Source organism: Dendrobates tinctorius, unplaced genomic scaffold, assembly GCF_039654945.1.
Source record: "Dendrobates tinctorius isolate UK_male_01 unplaced genomic scaffold, ASM3965494v1 ptg000166l, whole genome shotgun sequence".
Taxonomy (NCBI): domain Eukaryota; kingdom Metazoa; phylum Chordata; class Amphibia; order Anura; family Dendrobatidae; genus Dendrobates; species Dendrobates tinctorius.
Genome location: NW_027361833.1, coordinates 5,835,175 through 5,859,039, shown reverse-complemented (window position 1 = coordinate 5,859,039; position 23,865 = coordinate 5,835,175). Strand labels below are relative to the sequence as shown.

Sequence of the window (23,865 nt, the reverse complement as noted above, 5' to 3'; positions counted from 1 at the left end):
TATTGTTACGCTCCAGGAAGACATCCAGGCCTCTTCTGAACCCCTCGACTGAGTTCGGCATCACCACCTCCTCAGGCAAAGAATTCCAGATTCTCACTTACGAGAAGAATCACGCCTCTGTACCCAAACTAGTGGTGAGGAAGATGGCTGATTTAGTGGTGGGACATTTTTTATTATCGGCATTACAAATTAGTCGCCTTTACTCATCTAGCACCATTTTGATTATTGAAGAAGTTCTGCCCAACGGTTTTTTTTTTTTCTGTCATGTGCTGTCACAATTCTCATAATATACACGCTCCTCCATCCATAGAACTAGAACTTACATAGGCATAATTAGCTTTAGCTACATGAAAAGTTGTGCTTTGTACAATGGAAAGGCTGGTCATCTTTACCTACTTCTGTTGGTTTTGACATTGACACTTTTTGAGCTCGGTACTTGGCTGCATTGGTGATGCACACTGTTGACGAACCAGTCACTGCAACTGTAATAACCTTGAGACCTAAGCTTCGGTTCCATTTTCCTTATAAGATCATGTAGGGTCCACTTTCCTTAAAATAGAAAACTTCTTTAATAACATGGGGGAATAACTGAACAATATGCAGAACACCTATTCTCATTGGTGTACAGGCATGTGAAGCATGATATAATTCTGTTCTAGCACTCATCTACAATTGGGCAGTTTGTCATCCCTATGGTAAAAGTGGCAAGTGCTGATCAGGTTACAGACTGGGAACCTTGATCTATTGGGTATGACAAGCTCTGCTACAGTATCTGCTTTAGTGCTAATTAAACTAACAAAACTAGTAAGGAATATGAGCTTTCATAGTCTTCTCTCTATTCTTGTCTTACTACACAAAATTCTCATGTATTATTTCTCATTGTTGGTTTCCTTTCTGAATTTTCCTGAATTGCTATCTTCTGAAAGAAACAGTCATTGTAACACCTTAGTACCTAAGCATTCAGGGCCTAAATAATGAAAGACAATGTAGTGTCTTTGTTTTGGTTTATTGTTGAATCTGTTTAAATCCTCTGTACGTGTGTCCTGAGAACCACCTCCTTACTACCTAGGGTTACTCAGATGAAGAGCCGCGGATGTACGTGTGTCCTGAGAACCACCTCCTTACTACCTAGGGTTACTCAGATGAAGAGCCGCGGATGTACGTGTGTCCTGAGAACCACCTCCTTACTACCTAGGGTTACTCAGATGAAGAGCCGCGGATGCCATCAGGTTGGAGGTGGTTCTCTGGGCCCTGGTCCAATGGCGATATATTAACATGGGCGGTGTATGTATTTTACTCACTTATATAGCCCCATTAATTTCCACAGAGCTTAAAGGGAATCTGTCACCCATTTTTAGTGTTATCATGTAAAGATATCACCCAATTGTGCGTCCCATAAGGATTCTATTAGGACTTTTGATTCCCCCCGACCCCGCACCTTTGATGCATAAATCCCTTTTTTATCTTGGTGGAGATGTATGGAAATCTCCGCGGTCCGTTCCGATGGGCGGGGCTTATTCGCCCCCCCCCCGCTCGGCTTGCTGAACGTAATCTTCGTCTGTGAATATCACAGATACCGTTGTTTTCTGTGCTTGTGCATTGAAAAGGCCTCCGGCGCCTGCGCAGTATGCTTTGCCCACAGTTGGGCATGTGTGTGATGTCTACTATATTATGTACATTGGGGAGATTGGGATCCAGGGAAAAGCGAGTACTGAATTTACAGTATGATTTAGAGGAGTTTGATGGACACATGGCAAACGGAACTGGACCAGATGAGAAAGAACATTAGAAAGTTCTATCTGAAGGGAGTCTGGTTCAAGTTCAGCAAAACTTCTGTATTTTTTCCAGAAAACCCATGTAGAAAAAGGCCAAACATAGGTGCCACAGTCAGGACCAATGTACCCAACATCTGTGCCAGTTTTACCATAAATATAACTACATATAACAGAACTTGTTCATATTTTTTTTTGTGTGTTTCAGGTACTTTGCACTTGGTCTATTGTATCACTACAACAAGCAGGATGCCGCTGCTGTGCAGGTAATTGAATCAACCAGACATTAATTTTTTTTATATAGAATACTGTACCTCGGTGTGCTTTTATGATATCATCTTCCAAGTGCACGGATCCATTAAGGGTATTCCCAGCTATGCTATCACCAACCTCTGGAACTCCACTGAGCCTGGGAATGATCTGGCCACAGTTCTGGTGTGGCACTGCTGCTCCTTCTCTCGCATGATTGGGGCTGTGCTGCAGGTCTCTGCACAATGGATGCTGGGGAGCTGCTGTACAGGACAGAAACGGCGAAGGAGAAGTAGCACTACTAAACCAATGCTGTGGCTTCCTCATTTTCAGAATTAGTGGGGGTCCCTGGTGTCAAAACAGTGCCGACTTATAAAGTGATAGCATATCCTAGTCATCACTTTGATAATACCCTTGTCGGGCCCATTTTTGTCCACTTGTCACCGTACTTAAGAAATTCCATAAATGAATAAAAAATCATGTGAACAACCCATTCAACCATTTAGTGAATAGAGATACGGTATGTATCTTAGAAGTATGTAATGAAGTTTAATGACCTCTTCCGATTTTTGCAGTTAGATTATATACATAGTTTTGTACATACAAAAGTGACTTTTCCAGTGCACGGTGTGGAATATTACAGCACCATATCAAATGTGTACAGTTGTTAGACATTGTGTAACAAATTTCTGCTGATCCTCCTTTACATATAATTTAAATAGATTTCTAGAGAAATCAATAGGAAAGAGAAAAAAAGGAAGTTGCTAGGTGTGCGACAAACATTAGCAAGCTTGTAGCAGCCAGATTTGCTGCCTATAGTAGAGAATTGATTATAGTTTTACTGACAAACAAATATCTATGATGGGATTTGACAAACTCTCTTATGAAAGGGGTTGTCTGTTTATTTTATTTTATTTTTTTACTCCATTGGCTTCCTCTGGATAAAAATAATAAATTCAGCAGTATCCACTTCCGTTCCCAGACAGACTCCCTCCTGCAGCCTCTGACCTTTGCTGATATGGCTGGAGGCTGCATCAGGGAGAGAGTAGAGGTGAGTACAGTTGCATTTCTTATTTTGAAGTAACTACCAAAGTAAAACAAAACGGTGTGTGCGTGTAAAATAAAAAAAAAAAAATATATATATATATATAATTTTTTTTTTTTTTTTTTTACTAATTTCTGATTTTTCTTTGGACACTTTTTTTTTTTTAAATCCATTATTAAACGATAAGCAGTTATACAATACACACATTTAGTATATGATGTTCAGCTTGATACAAAACACATATGCACAGAACATGAAAATGTGAAGCATAATGTGTGCATCAGTTGTATATAAATAAAGCAAAACTTAATACCAATTGAATCACAGTAGCGTTGTGTTATTATACCAATAATGAAGCCTGCCTAGCTTCTAAACCCTACCTACGTCTGCAAAAACAAACTATTCCGCAGCCTACTTCCACATAATGAACTGTTTACTGTGCGACATCTCCGCTCTACAAAGTTAGGTGAGAGGAATTCCACCTCTACCAAATCTTTTCGAATTTACCCGGGCATCCTCTATTTTGATACAGTGTACGTTCATATGGGATAATCAAATTTAACAAAGTGATCCAGGACCCAAGAGAAGGAGGTGAACCCCCCATCCACCGTAGTGCTAGTACCTTCCGTGCCATAAACAGTGTCTCCCGTAGAAAAATCCCAGCATAATGACCCCATGCCTCCTCATCCCACACCCCAAATAGACAGATCAGTGGCTCAAGGGGAACAGGGGTTTGTACTAAAGATGTTAATAATGATGTCACCTCCCTCCAGTATTGCGCAACAACAGGACAATACCAGAACATATGGATAAAGTCTGCATCTATTGAGTGACATCTCAAACATTCTGATGACGGGTATCGGCCCAGCTTAAAGAGTCGAATTGGAGTAAAATATGATTGATTAATAATATACAATTGTATCATCCTGTTATTGGCAGACGGAGATACCCAGATTGGCGACTCCAGGATTTCTTCCCATTCCTCACCCTGTGTATCAGGGATGAGCCTCTCCCATTTCTTTTTAACGGAATCTAAGGCACCTTCTGTCCCCACTGACAACATATATGTATAGAGAGAGGAGATGAGGCCTTGAGGGCCCTGTGATTTGAGGATCCCTATCAAAGGTAGAGACGAAATGACACTATCTATACCCATACATCTCATGTGCGAATGAAAAGCTGACCTCAGTTGTAAATAACGGAAATCTGGGATCTCGGGACATTACGATTAACTTGTAATTGCTCAAAGGACACCAAAGTTCCATGATCGTATAAATTACCTATCATAGAGACACTATACTGAGCCCAAAACTCGGCGGATGGATGTTCAAGTAGCATCTGGAGGTAGTCATTATTCCACAGGGGCATTTCAGCTATAATATCCCCAAATCCAACCACCCCCTTAATCTGTCTCCATATCGATCGTGCCAGACGAAGCAGAGGTAGCAGTCTCGAGACATTTATTTTCCTCATTTCCAAAAAACCCAGCGGGCAACTAATCCGTGCGGCATGAAGTAGATGACTCTCAGAATTTGGGAGATGACCTCCAGGCATCCACGTACCTATGGCCTTGGCCTGTCCAGCCAAATAATATAAAAAGAAATCTGGTAACGCTGCCCCCCCTCCCTTCTTGGGCCTCTGTAGAGTGGTTAGTTTAAGTTTAGGCCTGGCTTTCCCCCAAATAAAGGATGTGGTTTGGGAATTCAGATTAGCAAAAAAGGATTTGGGCACCACTACCGCACTATGTCGAAGAAAGTAATTAAGCTTGGGAAGTAATATCATTTTAATTAAATTAATACGTCCGGCTACAGACAGTGGAAGTTTACCCCAGATCGCGAATTTACCCTTGACCGTCTCAAGCAATGGTTGTATATTGAGTTGCAGATCAAATTTACTACCCTGAGAAATATGAACACCCAAATATTTAAATCTGGTTACAATGGGCAGTAAGGAGAGAGTCTCAAGTCGTGGCATTGGAGCATGGGAAAGAGGCATTAAAGCCGATTTCTCCAAATTTATATATAGGCCAGAATATTTGCTGAATTTATTTATAGTGGTGATGACTCCTGTCAAAGTCTCCTCCTCTCTGTCCATAAATATCACCATATCGTCAGCATACAGGCCTATGGTGTCCGTGTCCGACCTGCTATTTCTATACCAGCAATGTTAGGGGAAGATCTTATACGAATTGCCAGTGCCTCAATAGCAAGAGCAAAAAGGGCCGGGAAAAGGGGACACCCCTGACGAGTTCCCCTATGCAGTGAAAATGATTCAGATATGGAATTATTCACGATGACCCGGGCCTTGGGCTTCATGTATAAAACACTAACCCATTTTTTAAATCTATCACCAAATCCATACCTCTGCAAACGTGCGCGGAGAAAAGGCCATTCAAGAGAGTCAAAGGCCTTGGCCGCATCCAGCGACGCCAATGCCCATTCATTATCCGGTACCAAAGAACTATATTGGACCACTGACTGGACTCGTCTGATATTAATGGAGGTGCTCTTGTCAGGCATAAAACCCGTTTGGTCAGAGTGTACAAGATCTAATATGACTGAATTCACTCTTTTGGCCAGAATTTTTGTAAAAATTTTATAATCCACATTTAGTAGTGGATTAATCTAAAGGGTCCTTCTCCTCCTTTTTAAGAACTATTATATTGACCTCATAAAATGACTCGGCATGCATCCTCCCTCCCAGATCCCACAAAACACTGTCAACAAAAGAGGTGCCAGTATATCCTGGTATTTCCTATATAATTCCACCGGAAATCCATCCGGCCCAGGGGCCTTCCCGGAGGCCATGTCTTTTATGGCGTCCTCTACCTCCTCCAGAGTAAACTCAGATCCATAAAGGCCTGTTGGGAAGGACTTGGCACAGAAAATTCCATATCTGTCAAATAATTTAGACACTCCGGGCCATCCACATCGGTCTTAGAATTGTATAGTGAACCATAATAATCAGAAAAGCATTTCGGTATCCCCTCAGTTGAGGAAACCAAAGCACCACCCGAGTCACGAATCTGTAGAATTGTGTTAGTCGCATTATGCTGTCGTACCAAGTAAGCCAAAAATTTGCTTGCCTGTTTCCCCATCTCAAAATAAGACTGCCGGGCAAAAAATAATTTACGTTTCGTCTTGGTGTCCGTATATTGAGCATATACCCTTTGAGCAGTCAGCCACTCCACCCTATTACTGTTAGTTTGATCAGATATATAGGCTGCCTCTGAATCTTTCAGACGTCGCTCCATCTCGCCATCCTCCTCCGTTGTCATCTGTTTAATATAAGAGATCGTAGAGGATAAACACCCCCGTAAATAGACTTTAAGAGCATCCCAAAATGCATTAATATTTCGGGGTTCAGGGGGGGACAAGACGAAGCAACGTAACTGATCTATCGTTCTATCAGAGGATGTTATCAATTTCAGCCAAAAAGGATACAGTTTCCATGTTATCCTATTAGTCAATGGCCCGTATTTAAGCGTAAGAATAACTGGGCTATGATCCGAAATCCCCCTACCTCCATGCTTAATATCATCCACCCATGCCGCCAGACTGCTGGACCCAAAAATGTAGTCTATTCGAGATAGAGAGCATTTAGTGAAGGAATGGCAAGTATACTCCCTTGTCTCTGGATGGCGCACTCCAAAGATCCAGCCACCCACTACCCGCCATGAATTGTGACAGTTGGGATGTGCCGGGGGGGGACCCCACCCTGTACCCCACCCTGTACTCCATCATCTAATCTCAATCTATCAAGATGGCTATTCATGACCAAATTAAAATCTCCCATACAAATGACATGTGCATCTGGGTAATTCAAAGCAAAGCTTAATGCCTTCTGAATAATTGATATATTGGCCGGAGGGGGATTATAAATACAGAGAATAACATATTTCTGAGAGTTAATCAGCGCATGCACAAACACAAATAGTCCCTCAGGGTCTTTCCGGGCCTCCCACCGAACATCTTTATAAATAAACAGTGAAACTCCCCTTGAATAGCTGGTGTGAAAAGCATGTATAAACCATTGCACCCAGGGTTTTTGTACCCACCGAACCATATCCCTGGTCAGGTGCGTCTCCACCAGAGCCACAATATGAGGACAGTAATGTCTAATTTGTGAGAACACTTTAATTTTCTTTCGAGGGGTTTTTATGCCTCTTACGTTCCAAGTCATACAAATCCACTCAGAACCCATTCCCGTCTATTTGGTGCCCGAACCAAGTGCAGAGATCCCACCCAGATAGCAAAATTGGCGTTGGCTGCGGCATTTACCTAAATAACTATAAAAGCTAAAACTTTTGAAAAAGAAAAAACAAAACAGGAACCTAGTAGCATAGGAGCACAGTCTCTCGCCCCCATCAAAAAATAAACAAGGGCATACCATCACTGAGCACAGCGTCCGGTATTGTTGATATCTGGGAGTTCGCCGAGAGAGCTCCAATTAGACCTTGACTGAAAGGATCCCGAGCAACAGCCGCCACATTAGGATTCCTTCGCAGGGGACCCCCTATGGGACCGCAGCCACTCAGTCGCCTCTGCCGGATCTGTGAAAAATACGGAGGAACCTTCATGAACAACCCGAAGTCGGGCCGGATATATCATCGAGTATACAATGTTTCTTGACCTCAATGAATTGCTCCCGCTTCTTCTGCAGTTCCATGGAAAAATCCGGAAAGATGGAAATTACAGCATTGTTAAACTTAATAGGACTTTTCAGTCGTGCAAGACGCAGAATGGTATCTCTGTCCTTACAATTGAGCAAGCGTGCCAGGAAAGGTCGAGGCGGGGCCCCCGGAGGCAGGGGTCTTGTCGGAACCCTGTGAGCTCTTTCAACAGTGAACATTGAGGAGAATTCATCTCCTAGGGAGGTCTTAAGCCAATCCTCCAGAAACTGCTCAGGATGCTGCCCTTCTGAGCGTTCAGGCAGACCAACGATACGGATATTATTCCGGCGCATTCAGTTTTCTAAATCATCCGCCTTCTGCTTCCAAGCATTCATGGAGCCTGGCGCCTTCGCTAATTTAGCCTCCATAGGTGTAATGGTATCCTCCACCTTGGACACCCTTGTCTCCACCTCCGTAATGCGTCCCGTCATGGCCTGCACATCCTAACGAAGTCTCCCCACCTCCATATAAACAGCCTCGATGTTCTAGTCATGGAGATAGCCTGCATCAACTGCTCAGACGCTTGTTTAAAGATCAATTCCTCCTGATCCATCTCCTCCTCACACCCAGAAGGGCGATTTTTGCACTCTTCTTAAGTGGAAGTGCTCCTGTTATGTCGTGCACTTTCAGCGGGGTCAGGTCTAACAAACTCCTTCAATTTTTCCGCCGCTCCAGACCCTTTGTCAGCTCATGTTTATCTGCATTGCGGCCTGATGAAACAGCTGAGAACGTATGACCCAGGTATCACCCACCACAGATGGGGGTCACAGCAGGTCTGGCAACAGTAAGGCTGGGTTCACACGTGGCGTTTTTTTCGCGTTTCCGCGGCAGTTTTAACCGCGCGATTTTGCCGCGAAAAATAAGCATCCCATGCATTCCTATGGGATTCCGCAATGCTGTGCTAATGCTGCGGTTTTTACCGCAGCGGAATCGCTTCGCGGTAAAAACCGCAGCATGCTCATTATTTTGCGGAATCGCGGCGATCCCGCACCCATAGGAATGCATTGTTCCGCTTATTTCCCGCATGTGGCTGTGCACACCATGCGGAAAGTAAGCAGAACAATTGCGGATGGTACCCACGGTCCGGAGGAGAGGAGACTGTCCTCCGGGCTTTGGGTACCATATCCCTGTAAAAAATAGAATTTAAAATAAAAAATATTGTTATTCTCACCCTCCGACGTCCCGCGCAGCCTTCCCGCCTCTCTCCACGCTCCCGTTCCCAGTAGTCCTTTGCGAAAATGCCCGCGATGGCGTCCGATCTCGCGGGATCGCGAAGTCTCGCGGTAATTCGCGCGACGTCATCGCGAATTACCGCGAGACGTCGCGTTCCCGCGATGATGTCATCGCGGGCATTTTCGCAAAGGACTACTGGGAACTGATGCGCGGGATGTCGGAGGGTGAGAATAACACTATTTTTTTTTTTTACATTCTATCTTTTACTACTGATGCCGCATAAGCAGCCTCAGTAGTAAAAAGTTGGTCACACTCGTCAAACACTGTGTTTGACGAGTGTGACCAACCTGTCAATCAGTTCTCCAGGCGATGCTACAGATCGCTTGGAGAACGCTAGCATTTTGCAAGCTAATTACGTTTGCAAAATGCAAGTTTTTCCGCGGGAAAATCGCGGGAATTTAAAATGCGATTTTCCCGCGGACTGGAATTCCGGATTTCTCGCGGTAATTTCCGCGAGAGTTCCGGTACGTGTGCACTTAGCCTTAATTGTGGGTCAGGCTACTGAGGGATGCCTCAAAGATTGAGGATGGCAACCAGCCTCGTAAGGTACAGATCCTTATGGTTAGGGGAGGGAGAGGGAGTCCCACAGGGACAGCTGCAGTGGGGGAGGGTACACAGAGCCTCCTCTAGTAATGGCGCCAGCCGGCGCAGTGAGCAGATAATATGAGAGGGATACCACGCAGGGCCCACTTTTTCAGGGCACTCACTGCACGTTTCCTCAGATTTTCAGCCGGTTTCTTCACTGCCCGGCGGCGGTGCAGCAATGTGAGCCGACGCTGCAGCTCTCAGCAGCTGAGCCGCGCGCCCAAGATGGCCACTGCCTCGTGGGGAACCAGCCGCCCGATCCTGTCTCCCCCGCCGCCCTCTCTCAGAAACTGCCTCCCGACCTGCCGCAGGATATCCGGGGGGTCCTGATGTCTAAGGGGGTCCAGCCAGCTTTAGGTAAGCCACCATGAAGGGGTCCAAGGTCCAGGATCCGACAGGATAATGAGGAGCTCTCCTTGCCAGCGTCCTCTCCCGCTCAAGACATAGTCACGCCCCTCTCTTTGGACACTTTAAAAAAAATGCACATTTTGGTATGAACGCCAAAAAAACAAAAAAAAAAACTACAACTACATTTTTTTCCTATTTTCCAGTCCACCATATGAAAAATGTGGCTTTATCAGCAGGAAAATAGAAAAGTTACAGCTCCTGGAAAAGGGGATTGGAAAAATAAAGTACAAAAATGAAAAATCGCTCAGACCTTAAGGGGATAGAGCATTATATTTACATAAAAGTTTTTAAGAAGAAATCTTTTTTTTATTCCTTCTTACAGATTTGGGTAAGAATTGTGAACGGTGAGCTTGAAGACAACACTCGGCCAGACCTGTTTGAGTATATTGTGGACTTTCTGACTTTCTCCAAGGACCAGCATCTGGTGTGGCAATATGCAGACTGGGTTATACAGAAAAGTGAGCAGGTTTGTGGTTCTTGGCTTGGGTTACTGCAGTGAGTTTTTATGCATGCTCAAGAAGTACTCTCGTTACCCATTCAGCAAGCATTTTGATCATTCACCAGATGATCGGAACCCTGTTTACACAGCAAGATAATTGTGAAATTAATGTTTTGAGGAATTCTCATTCATGAGCATCTAAATCTCTTCACTGTCTGCACAATTATTAGGCAAGTGAGTATTTTGACCATATTGTCATTTTTATACGTATTTTGCAACTCCAAGCTGTATAAACTTGAATTCTTTTTGGGTGAAGCAAATCAGATGATGTGTAAAGAGGGAGGGTATGGCCTAAGGGTGCTTTAAAATAGCATTTTTGCCCACGTTTGTTGGTCCAGTTGGGGATTTTGTCTCGACCCCCCCCCCCCCCCCCTCTGTAAAATGGGATTTGGGCATATGCGCCAATTAGGCTATAGACTATGGTGCCGACAGTCAACGTCTGCCCAGACGTGCATCGTTTTCAGGCGTAAACTCCTACTAGAGGCGGACACCCAGACGCACAGACCACATGCATTTGGCTGAATTTTGTTTAGCCTCAATGGGAACAATGAACATGGGCAAAAATGCTTAGTGAAAGCACCCTAAGGATATCAACTCCCTCTATCAAAGTGTGCAGAATTATTAGGCAGCTTGTTTTTCTCAGGCAAAATGGGTCAAAAAGAGTTTTAACTGACTCTTAAAAAATCAAAAATTGTTACAAGTCTTACAGAAGGATGCAACACTCTTGAAATTGCTAAGATAGTTTTCTGTGAACACAGAATCATCAAAAATATTGTTGCAAATAATCAACAAAGGCACTAAAAACGTGTTGTGAAAAAACACACACAATAACTGCCAAAGATTTGATTGAATCGGCCAGGAACCCATTATTTTCCCTTCACCCATGACAACACACCTGAAGGAGGGATCCGCCCCGCCAGGACAGGAACCTACTGAGATATAAGGGGCGGCACCTCTCCCCCGCTTCACTTGGGTTCCTGTCCTGGAAGGAATCCCACGGTCGGCGGTGCCTGTCATGGGCGAAGGAAAAAAAAAAAAAGAGACCCAGGCCCGTCCCGGCGCGGGAAGAACAGGTGCCTTACCTGTAGCGCCGGCCGTCGGGTGCTGGAGGCACAGTCCCCAGTGTCCCCCTGGGCTCCGGGTTCGTGTGGGCGCAGGTGGGATCCTGTTTGCTCCTGGAAGCCCCCACCGCGCCGCCCTCCCCTCGCGCACGCCCGCATCTCGATCCCCGAGGCGTCTGGCGGGGGAAAGACGCGGGCGACTTCCGGCCGCTGACGTCAGCGGCGCAGAGGATTGTGGGTGCACCGGCTGACGTCGGCAGAAGGCGACGGTGTCATGGCGCCAGGTGTGACGCCGGCTTTCTGAAGCGGTCGGCCGGCGGTCGCAGGGGGGAGGGGATGGAGACACCAACCAGGACGGAGGCCGTATTTAAACGAGGACCAGCGGCAGGGCAGGCGGTGCAAAATGGAGTCAGAGCAGGAGAGGTCCTTGTCTCTGCCTCCCTCACAACCCTCCGGCCGCAAACATGGAAGCCGGTCAAGCAGCAGCTGCCCCAGCCGCAGGTCGGGAGATTCCTCAAGGTCCAGAGAGCACAGGTCTCGTGCTCAGACGCAGCCTCCAAGTTCGGTACCCTTGATTACGGGTGGTGAGTGATCTTCGTGAATGCTAGCATTTATGTTAATAGGGATTCTCTGTTGTATGTTTGACCCCGTAGGAAAAGCCCCAAAAAGCGGGAAGTAAGAAGAATAATAGGGACTGTGCCTCATGTAAAACGGCCCTAGCAAGAGACTGGCAGAAAGACCTCTGTGCCAGTTGCATTCAGCGGACAATGGCAGAGGAAGCGCCTAGTTTCGCAGCTAACCTGATATCGGCCCTTAGGTCAGAAATGGAGGGTTCAATTAAGACCCTACTGAAAAAAGGGAGGAAAGGTAGGAAGAATCCCCCTAGTTCTCCCTCAAATTCCTCATCGGCCTCGTCTCAAACAGAACAGGCGTCCTCCTCAGACTCCTCTGACAGTGACACGGGGGTAAGCCATGTTTCCCTGTAGAAGACACGGATGATCTCCTAAAGGCCATTAAATGGGCCTACAGGAAGAGAAAGTGGCTAAAACCCTAGAGGACGTTATATTTGGGGGGCTTCAAGAGAGGAAAAAACAGACCTTTCCAGTGAACGAAAAGATCCAAGTTCTTATTGAGAGAGAGTGGAAGAAACCCGAAAGATCAGGGGCCCTTCCCTCCACCTCTAAGAGACGATATCCCTTTGAGCACAAAGATGCGGAAATATGGGACAAGATCCCAAAAATAGACGCAACGGTATCCATGTCTTCTAAAAAATCGGCCCTGCCCCTGGAAGTCTCAGGGGTTCTTAGGGACCCGTTGGACAAGAAAGCGGATTCATATTTGAGGCATGCATGGGAAGCAACAGCAGGAGGATTAAAGCCGGCGATAGCAGGCACCTGCACGGCATGCTCCCTGATGATCTGTCTGCAGCAGTTAGAAGAGAAGCTAGCATCAAAAGTCCCAAGAGAGAAGATATTGGCAGATATGTATCTCTTGCATGGGGCAACAGCTTTTTTGGCAGATACCTCGGCGGATTCTATGAGGTTGACGGCTAGGGCGGCAGGATTATCAAATGCTGCCAGACGTGCGTTATGGCTTAAAGGCTGTCCAGGTGACCTGCAGTCTAAAGCTAAACTGTGCTCTCTCCCCTGTGATGGTTGGTTCTTATTCGGGAAGAGCTTAGGCGATATCCTGAAGAAGGCAAGCGATAGGAAAAAAGGCTTCCCCAGGTTCCCGACAGAACAGAGAAGACAGCCCTTTCGGAGGGGAAGATTCAATAGGGGGCGTCCTCCGGCCGACAGGAGAAGATGGGAGGATAGAAGGAAAAAAGAGTCGGGATTTATGTTTGGTGGGGGCACCTCCACCTCAAAGAAATCGCCACAGTGACGCCAGTATTCCAGTGGGGGGGGGATTGGCACTCTCTTCCGAGGCCTGGGAAAAGATCTCCTCCAATATCTGGATCCTGGGCATCTTAAGAGAAGGCCTGAGAATCCCCTTTGTCCGCCAGCCAAAAAGCGTGTTTGTCATTACCCCTATCAGAAAGGCGACCGAAGAACAGTTGGCCTTGGAAGCGGAGATCCTGAACCTGATAGACAAGCAGGTCCTTTACGAAGTCCCAGACACACAGGAGGGAAGAGGGTTCTATTACCTCCTTTTTCTGATAAAGAAACCGGATCAATCGTTCAGGACAATTATAAACCTCAGAGGGCTCAATCGGTGGATAAGGACTCAGACTTTCAAGATGGAGTCAGTGGCTACGGCCATAAAGCTACTACATCAAGATTGTTTTATGACCGTAGTCGATTTGAAGGATGCGTATTATCACATCCCTATCCATCCAGATTACCAAAAATACTTGAGGGTAGCTCTTTATATCCAAAGCGTTCTGACACATTTCCAATTCAGAGCTCTTCCATTTGGCATATCTGTAGCCCCGAGGGTTTTCACTAAAGTCATAGCGGAGGTAACAGCCTTCCTCCAGATTCACAATACGGTCATAGTACCCTATTTGGACGATTTCCTTATAGTGGGCAGCTCAGAGAACCACTGCACCGCGCAGTTGAACCGTGTGACCGACACCTTACAAGAATTAGGGTGGATAATAAATTTCAAAAAGTCAAAACTACGACCCCCTAAAAAAACCAGACCTTCATGGGATTTATCCTGGATTCAGAACAGCAGGCGTGTCTGCTTCCGGATACCAAAGTAGAGAAGGTACAGAGCATGGCTTTGGCTGCCTGAAACCAAGAAACCAACCGCATATGACATTGAGAAATGCAATGTCTCTACTAGGGTACCCTGACGTCCTGTATTCTGGCGGTCAGGTGGGCTCAATTTCACACCCGTCAGCTCCAGTGGGAGATACTATCAGCACAAAGATCGCTAAGAGGGCATTTAGAAGGAAGGCTGGAGCTTTCCTTAGAGACCAGAGACTCAACTGGTGGCTGGACAGTACAAACTTGGCCTCAGGAATACCTTGGGGCAAACAGATGACAGACGTGATTCTAACAGACGCAAGCTCCTCGGGGTGGGGGGTGCACCTAAGGGGTCTCGTAGGCAAGGGTTCCTGGACGCCTCAAGAAATGGGGGCATCTTCCAACCTGAGAGAACTATGGGCAGTGAGCAAAGCCCTAAGCCACTTCATTCCGCTACTCAGGGGTTGCAATGTCCGCATCATGTCGGACAACAAAGTAACGGTGGCGTACATCAAACACCAAGGGGGGACAAGATCACACTCCCTAATGAAGGCAGCAGACGACATTCTTGGCAGAGCGGAGCAACACCTAGACTCCTTAACAGCCTTACACGTAAAAGGGGCAGAAAACATAGAGGCCGATTTCCTGAGCCGCAATACTCTGAGGCAAGGAGAATGGGCTCTAAATCGGTCCGTTTTTCAAAAAAATAATACAGCTTTGGGGGAAGCCAGTGATAGACCTCTTTGCCAACAAGCACAACAGGCAAACAGAAAGGTTTTGCTCACTAAACCCGAGGGAAAATCCATGGACAGTGGACTCATTGCACATTCAGTGGAACTTCAGGCTAGCTTATGTGTTCACCCCCCCCAGTGGCTCTGATCCCAACAATTGTCAAGAAGATCAGGAACGATCAAGCCAGGGTGATTCTAGTAGCCCCATTTTGGCCAAAAAGGCCCTGGTTTGCTCTACTGCGAAGAATGTCCCTCTCCGATCCATGGGTTCTGCCAGAAATCCCGGACCTACTAGCTCAAGGCCCAATATTCCACGCTCAGGTCAAAGGATTCCATCTGACAGCGTGGAATTTGAAAGGTCGCTTTTAATGGATAGAGGGTTCTCCCCCGGGTTGGTGGCCACCCTGCTTAAGAGTAGGAAACTGGTGACGACTAATATCTACGGCAGAACATGGAATAAATTCCTACAGTTCCTAGGTAAGCCGTTAGAACAAGAACCCCCGATTAGTGCCATCTTGGAGTTTTTACAATCAGGGTTGCAGCTGGGGTTAGCAGGAAGCACTCTTAGGGTATGTGCACACGTTGCAGAAAATTTCTGCACAAAAACCCGAATCCCTTCCCAGAAACGCACCTATTTTTCCGCGGCGGTTTTTGTGCGTTTTTTGCCCGGTTTTGATGTGTTTTTGATGCGTTTTTACCGCAGCGGTTTCTAAAAGCATGGGAGAAGCCTAAACCGCGGAAAAAAACGCAAAATTAATGTGGTTAATTGCGGTTTTTACCGCGATGTGGTTTTTACCGCGGTAAAAAACGCATCAATGTGCACAAAAAGTGCAAAATGCATAGAAATGACTGTGGACCTTATTTTTAGCGGTTTTATAGTGAAAACCGCGGTAAAAACCGCTAAAAAAACGCTGTGTGTGAACACAGCCTTAAAGTCCAGGTATCTGCACTAGGAGCGCTCTATAACTGCAACTTGGCAGCAAATAGATGGGTAGCCAGATTCATCAAATCCTGCCATAGGGCTAGACCTATCCCAATACCCAGAATAGCCCCCTGGGATTTAAACCTAGTACTAGAGGCCCTTACTTAGGAACTATATGAGTCGTTACATCAGCTCCCCATAAAATTTCTGACTTTAAAGACGATCATTTTAGTGGCCCTTACATCGGCCCGTAGAATAAGCGACTTGCAGGCTCTCTCGGTAAGTCCACCCTATACACAAGTTTTTCAGGACAGGGTGGTATTGAGATCAGACCCCGCTTATCTGCCTAAGGTAGCATCAGATTTCCATCAGGGGCAGGAGATTATCCTCCCATCCTTCTGCTACAATCCAAAAAAATGCAGGGGAGGAAAAATTCCATAGTTTGGATGTCAAGAGAGCCCTATAAGAATACATATCTGTCACTATCCAGTGGAGGAGGTCCCAGTCCCTATTCGTAGCTTTTCAGGGTGCCAGGAAAGGCTATGGGGTTTCAAAAGGGACTATTGCTAGATGGATTAGGGAAGCCATTAGTGTAGCCTACTCAGCTAGTGGTGTTCCGATTCCTGACGGTATTAAGGCTCATTCCACCAGAGCCGTGGCGACCTCCTGGGCTGAAAAGGCAGAGGTATCGATAGAACAAATTTGTAAGGCCGCTACCTGGGCCTCACCTTCAACCTTCTTTAAGCACTATAGATTAAATCTATGCTCCTCTGCTGACTTAACCTTTGGTAGAAGAGTGCTGCAAGCGGTGGTCCCTCCCTAAGGTGTTTCGAAGTCTCCAAAAATCTCTCAGGTGTGCTGTCATGGGTGAAGGGAAAACCACCATGGTTACTTACCGGTAGCCGGTTTTTCTGGAACCCATGACAGCACCCGTATATTCCCCCCCCCTTTTCACCGTATGGGTGTGCACGATTAGTAGGGTGCTTTTGTGTGATGTGGTGTTGGATTAACATGTAACTAACCGGGAAGTCCTCTCAATGCTCTGTAACCCAACTGAAGCAGGGGAGAGGTGCCGCCCCTTATATCTCAGTAGGTTCCTGTCCTGGCGGGGCGGATCCCTCTCTCAGGTGTGCCGTCATGGGTTCTGGAAAAACCGGCTACCGGTAAGTAACCATGGTGGTTTTCCAGTGCTGTCATATTCCAGAACTGCAACCTCCCTGGAGTTCCCAGAAGTACAAGGTGCTCAGAGACATGTCCAAGGTAAGGAGGGCTGAAATCCGACCACCACTGAACAAGGTGCAGTGGGGCTGGTATTATTAAAGATGACTTAATTGGACCTTTTTGAGTTTAATATGGATTCAAAATCAACTCTCAAACCTACTGCCAGTTTTTAGAAGGCACTTTATTCAAGCAGTGGTGCAGAAATAAGTCTGCATAAAGAAAACTATATTTGTATGCAGGAAAAAGCTGCATCGCTTGCATCGAAGTACTCCACTGCTTAGCTGGCCAGTGAAGGCCTTAAAGATTAAAGAATAATGATATTGCCCCATTCCTCATCTGACTTAAACCTTATTGAGAACTTGCCCAAAAAGTTGATCATCAACACAATAAGACACTGACAGACTCCATGATTTAAAGGTTCATGACTGTTATTGAAAAGAAGATCTGCTATATTGGTCACTGAGATTTATTTTTTTTTAAATGTATTTTTGTACATTTTGAGTTGTTTCCTTATTATTCTCATTATAACAGAAGTAAACAATTGAGATGGGATTTTTTTTTTCATTTAGTTTTGTAATAATTCTACTCACTAATAGTTGCCCAATAATTAACACATAGATGTTCTCCTAAGAAAGACAAAGCGACACTTTTACTTTCATAAATATTAAGGTTTATTAACCTTTTGGATTGATCAACAGCATAGTAGTTGTTCAATAATAAAATTGTCAAAAATACAAATTGCCTAATATATGTGCACACAGCGTACTCTCCTTATGGTCTAACTATAATGATGAGAGCATTGTGGTTCCATATTTTCTGTAGTAACTCCATCCAGGCCTCAACACTGGAGATGGAACTGCGGAAAGCCAAGAGCAGATGAGCTCCACTGTATCACTATCCTACTTTTATAGTTCAGCCGTTCCAGGTGTTTCCGTAGCTCCATCTCCAGTTGTTGAGGCTTGGATAGACTTTTTTGCCTTTTTCAGCAATGAAAGGCTGAGATAGAAATATCCCTTCAAGGATTTTTCCACCTGTAACTTTTATAGCCTTTATTTCATAACTGCGTCAAAACTGCAACATCTTTAGGCTACGTGCGCGTGTTGAGTATTTACTTGCAGAAATTTATGTATCTCTTGGCAGGAAAAACGCTGCGGAAAAAACGTTCATTTTTGCCGAGTTTGTGGTACGTTTTTGTGTGTGTTTTTGCATGCGTTTTTATACAGCAATGAATGCTTTTTAGAGCTAAATAAAGATATTTTAAAAAAGTTTTGTGATGTAATTTGGTTCAACACCACCTTTTTTTATGCTGATGCAATAGTAGGGCTTGGTGTCACAGCTGTCATTGACACCTAGCTCTAGGCTTAAGGCCCGTGTCACATAACGAGATCGTTAGCGAGATCGTTGAAACGTCATAGGTTTTGAGACGCAACAGCGACCTCGCCAGCGATCTCGCTACGTGTGACACATAGCGGCGACCGCCCCCCGCTGGATATCGCTGATCATGCTCCAATGTCCTGGGCCATATTTTGATAGTTGGCGTCCCGCTGGCCAGCATGCATCGCTGTGTGACGCCGATGAGCGGCCTCGTTGGCGACGCAGAACTCATGGACGCAGATGACAGCATGGGAAACACCATAGCAAGCTTGTAAAACGCAAAACAAAAACTCAGCAAATCCGCCAACATTTTCATACCTGCGTTTTTGCTTCGGATTTGATTGACTTAATTGTAGTCAATAGGTGTGGAAATGCAAAAAGAATTGACATGCTGCAGATAAAAACTCACTGCAAATACTTAAGGAAAAATTACTGCTCATGTGCACAACACTTCAGGATTGTCAATGAATAAGCTTGCATAAGGATTCTATAGTGTTTGTGGCCCATTTCATCGTGGAAAAAACACCAAAAACGCATCAAAAGCATACTGTGTGCACATAGCCTTAGAAAACTAGCCACAGTTTTTGCTGCAGTTATTAAAATCTGCAAAAAAAAAGGCTAATTTGAACATACCCCATCATCATGCATCAAATTTAAGCCACCACTAAAGTTTCAAACTGCCATGTCATTAACAATAAAATGTATTACATTAATCGTATCTGATTTTATTGTATAATTGCCTTTGTGCCTGGACACAAAATGGACAGGTATTTACAGAGATTGTCTACTCAAAAAGTATCCCTGCCTTACAGGAGACAATTACTAACAGGAGATAGTCCACAGGTTGTCCAAGTGTAAAAAACAAAAAAAAAATTAACAGGAAGGTAGTTACTAACAGAGGCAACTACCCGGCTGGTGATTCGGCTGCTCCACGTCATCAGAGCAGCTCTTCTGCTTCCGGGTTGCTCTGTTGAAGGAGCGTGATTGCCAACGTCATGCTGATTGACAGCTGGCTTCCCACAGTTAGGGCCCCGTCACACATAGCGACTCACCAGCGATCCCGACAACGATATCAACTTGTCAGTATCGCTGGTGTGTCGCTTCATGATCGCCGGTGAGCCTCTCAAACAGACAGCTTCACCAGCGACGCCGAGCGCGCGGCGTCGCTGTGTACGTTAGTTACCAGTGCGCTGATGCATGGAGCTGGTAATTAACGTACACATCAGGTTTCTAAGCGGCGCGCGTCACTTAGAAACCCGATGTGTACCTTGGTTACCTTAGCTCCTTGCATCAGCGCGCTGGTAACTAAGGTACACATCAGGTTTCTAAGCACCGCGCGCTGCTTAAAAACCCTGTGTTTACCTTAGTTACGAGCGCGCTGATCGCTGGTCTCCCGCCTGTCACACGCAGCGATGCGTGCTGGCCAGCGGGAGACCAGCGATCAAAATAATGTCCTGGCTATTCCAGGACGATCAGCGATAACCGCCAAGGGGGCCAGTCGCTGGTCAGTGTCACACACAGCGATCTCGCTGGTGAGTTCGCTGTTGCGTCACAAAACTTGTGACTCAGCAGCGATCTCGCTAGCGAGATCGCTATGTGTGACGGGGGCTTTAGGCAGCAGGGAGCTGGCTGTCAATCAGCACGATGTCTGTAGTCACATTCCGCCAACACAGTAGAGCGGAAGAGAAACCGCGGCTGTCTGGGATTGCTCTGTGCCAGCAGAGAAGTGTGCCAGGCACAACAGGCAGGTAATTGGTGATTATCTGCCTGTTAGCTCTTTGGCACATTGTAAAAAGGCAATTGTCCCGAATAACCCTATTAAATCAATATCATTCACCAGTTCTACTGTTATATCTTGTTACATCTTGTCAAATCTTTCAGGTTGGGGTACAGATTTTTACCAAACGGTCATTAGAAGAACAGATCCAGAATGGCTTCTGTCCAGATAAGATCATCAGTCATCTCTGCAAGTACCGCAAGGCATTATGTATCTACCTGGAACATTTGGTCATGGAAAAGAAAATTCAGGTAACGACCTTATTAAATGCATAAAGTCCCAAATGATGTACAACTAACGTTATCTATGACCCTTGTATGTTTCCACTGAAATTATGAAATCTCTGGTGCTACAAAGATTGCAGACAATGAAACTTGCTTTATAATACAATTTTGACATCTGTGGTGTTAATAACTGAAGCCACGTCGTAGTGCCAGGTCCATCGTGTTCATCTTTTGAGGTCAAGATTATTGCTTAATGCTGAGCTATATTTCCCTTCATGCTACAAACCATATTTTTTTCTATATATTTGAGGCATACAATTTTCCTGTGTGCTACACAAAACTGTATACTGTGTGACCGGCTCACTGGCAATGTATGTGAGGGGAGATATGTATCACGCAGCTTGCTATTTTCCCTGATGTGGAACCCAGAAGTTTCTCTCCAGCATGTTATGTACTGAGGGGTTAATCGGCCATGACAGAGTTGGGTTTTTTTGTGAGTAGTTGTTAGACATGGGGGGATGACTACTCTGCATATTTCCACCTCAAGGACGTGGTTCGGCAGTGTGTTTTTTCCTCTTTCTATGTGTCTGGAAGCAAACCTCCAAGAGCACTCTTGTACCCTGAGCAGTTGGATCCTCGGACTGTGTATGGACTGTGCTATACGTTTCGTTTGTTTTCCTGTTTTGCCAGGAAGGCCTTATTTTTATATTGAACCCTGCGCTGGTTTATGCTGTGTTTTAACCCCTTAGTGACCACCAAATATGTCTTTTTACTGACCTCACATATTAGACAATAGCATTCCCCGACTGGTGAAAATGCAACAGATGTCAGCTGTACACTACAGCTGACACCTTGCTGTATCAGCCTTGATTGGTTTTGGCACCAACCATGGCTTTTTAACCCCTTAGATGCTACTGTCAACAGTGACTATGACATCTAAATGGTCAACAATGTGGGGGCTTGCTCTTTAACCCCATCGGCACACTGAAATCTTGATCATGTGGTCCTGATGGTTGCAATGGCAATTTACGGCCAAATAACGGCCTTAGAGTTTGCCGGCTATAGTAGCCTGTTCAGGAGTTATCAACAATTAGGCTGCGTTCACACGTTGCGGTATTTTCGCTGCGGTTTTTAACGCACGATTTTGCCGCGAAAACGCAAAAAAACAGCATCCCATGCAATCCTATGGGATTCCGTAATGCTGTGCTAATGCTGCGGATTTTCCCGCTGCAGAATCGCATCGCGGAAAAATATGCAGCATGCTCATTAATTTTGCGTAATCGCAGCGATTCCGCCCACATAGGAATGCATTGTTCTGCTTACTTTCCGCATGTGGCTGTGCCCACCATGCGAAAAGTAAGCAGAACATTTGCGGATGGTACCCAGGGGGTGGAGGAGAGGAGACTGTCCTCCAGGCTGTGGGAACCATATCCCTGTAAAAAAATAGAATTAAAATAAAAAATCGGGTTATACTCACCTTCCGGCGTCCCGCGCAGCCTTACCGATGCATAGGCAGCCTCAATAGTAAAAAGTTGGTCACACTAGTCAAACACTGTGTTTGACGAGTGTGACCAACCTGTCAATCAGTTCTCCAAGCGATGCAACAGATCACTTGGAAAACGCTAGCATTCTACAAGCTAATTACACTTGCAAATCGCTAGTTTTTCCGCGGGGAAATGGCAGGAATTTAAAATGCGGTTTTCCCGTGGAATGGAATTACGGAATTCCCGCGGTAACTTCCGTGGGAGTTCCGCAACGTGTGCACAAAGCCTTAGGTGCTAAAAATAACATTTTTCCTTCCTGTAATGATATTTTGTATCAATTCCTGAAAAGCACGTGAATGGTTAATAAACTACTTGACAGCAGTTTTGAATACGTCGAGGGGTGCTGTTTTTAAATTGATCTAATTTTTGGGGATTTTATGACATATAGGCCCCCTAAAGTCACTTTAAAACTGAATAAGTCCCTAAAAAAGTAAGTTTTGTAAATTTCCTTGAAAAAAATTGCTGCTACAATTTTAAACCTAACATCCTAATATAATAAAAGGATATTTTTAACCCCTTCATGACCCAGCCTATTTTGACCTTAATGACCTGGCCATTTTTTGCAATACTGACCAGTGTCTCTTTATGAGGTAATAACTCTGGAACACTTCAATGCATCCTAGCGATTCTGAGATTGTTTTTTCGTGACATATTAGGCTTCATGTTAGTGGTAAATTTAGGTCGATAATTTTTGCATTTATTTGTGAAAAGAAACGGAAATTTGGCGAAAATTTCGCAATTTTCAAATTTTGAATTTTTATTCTGTTAAACCAGAGAGTTATGTGACACAAAGTGGTTACTAAATAACATTTTCCACATTTCTACTTTACATCAGCACAAATTTGGAAACAAAATTTTTTTTTGTTAGGAAGTTATAAGGGTTAAAATTTGACCAGCGATTTCTCATTTTTACAACAAAATTTCCAAAACCATTTTTGTAGGGACCACCTCACATTTGAAGTCACTTTGAGGGGTCTAATTTCAGAAAATACCCAAAAGTGACACCATTCTAAAAACTGCACCCCTCAAGCTACTCAAAACTACATTCAAGAAGATTATTAACCCTTCAGGTGCTTCACAGGAACTAAAGCAACGTGGAAGGAAAAAATGGACATTTTAACTTTTCCAACAAAAGATTTCTTTTAGCATCAATTTTTTCATTTTCACATGGGCAACAGGATAAAATGGATCCTAAAATTTGTTGGGCAATTTCTCCTGAGTACACCAATACCTCATATGTGGTCATAAACCACTGTTTGGGCGCACGGCAGAGCTCAGAAGGGAAGGAGCGCCATTTGACTTTTTGAATGGAAAATATGCTGGAATATTTAGCGGTTGCCATGTCGCGTTTGCAGAGTACCTGTGTGCCTAAACATTGGAGCTCCCCCATTTTAGAAACTAGACCCTCCAAGGAACTTATCTAGATGCATAGTGAGCACTTTGAACCCCCAGGTGCTTCACAAATTGTTCCTTTAAAAAAAAAGGACGTTTTTTCACACCAAATTTTTTTAGCCTCAGTTTTTTCATTTTCACATGGGCAACAGGATAAAATAGATCCTAAAATTCCCTAAGTGCTTCACAGAAGTTTATACGCAGAGCAGTGAAAATAAAAAATCATTTTTTTTTTCCTCAAAAATTATTTTTTAGCCCACTATTTTTTATTTTCACAAGGGTAACAGGATAAATTAGACCACAAAAGTTGTTGTGCAATTTGTCCTGAGTACACCGATACCCCATATGTGGGGGGGGAACCACTGTTTGGGCGCATGGGAGAGCTCAGAAGGGAAGGAGCGCCATTTTGGAATGCAGACTTTGATGGAATGTTCTGCGGGCGTCATGTTGCGTTTGCAGAGCC

General features: G+C 44.9%; 1 protein-coding gene across 4 annotated transcripts in view; it reads left to right on the top strand.

The window, feature by feature from the left end:
- Positions 1–23,865, top strand: part of TGFBRAP1 (transforming growth factor beta receptor associated protein 1) — a 91,910-nt gene that overhangs the window by 38,076 nt on the left and 29,969 nt on the right. For all 4 annotated transcript variants that reach the window (XM_073550661.1, XM_073550660.1, XM_073550662.1 and 1 more), the window contains exons 7-9: positions 1,981–2,038; positions 10,287–10,430; positions 20,347–20,493. In XM_073550661.1, the coding sequence (XP_073406762.1) occupies positions 1,981–2,038; positions 10,287–10,430; positions 20,347–20,493 (349 nt within the window). The remainder of the gene's footprint in view (positions 1–1,980; positions 2,039–10,286; positions 10,431–20,346; positions 20,494–23,865) is intronic.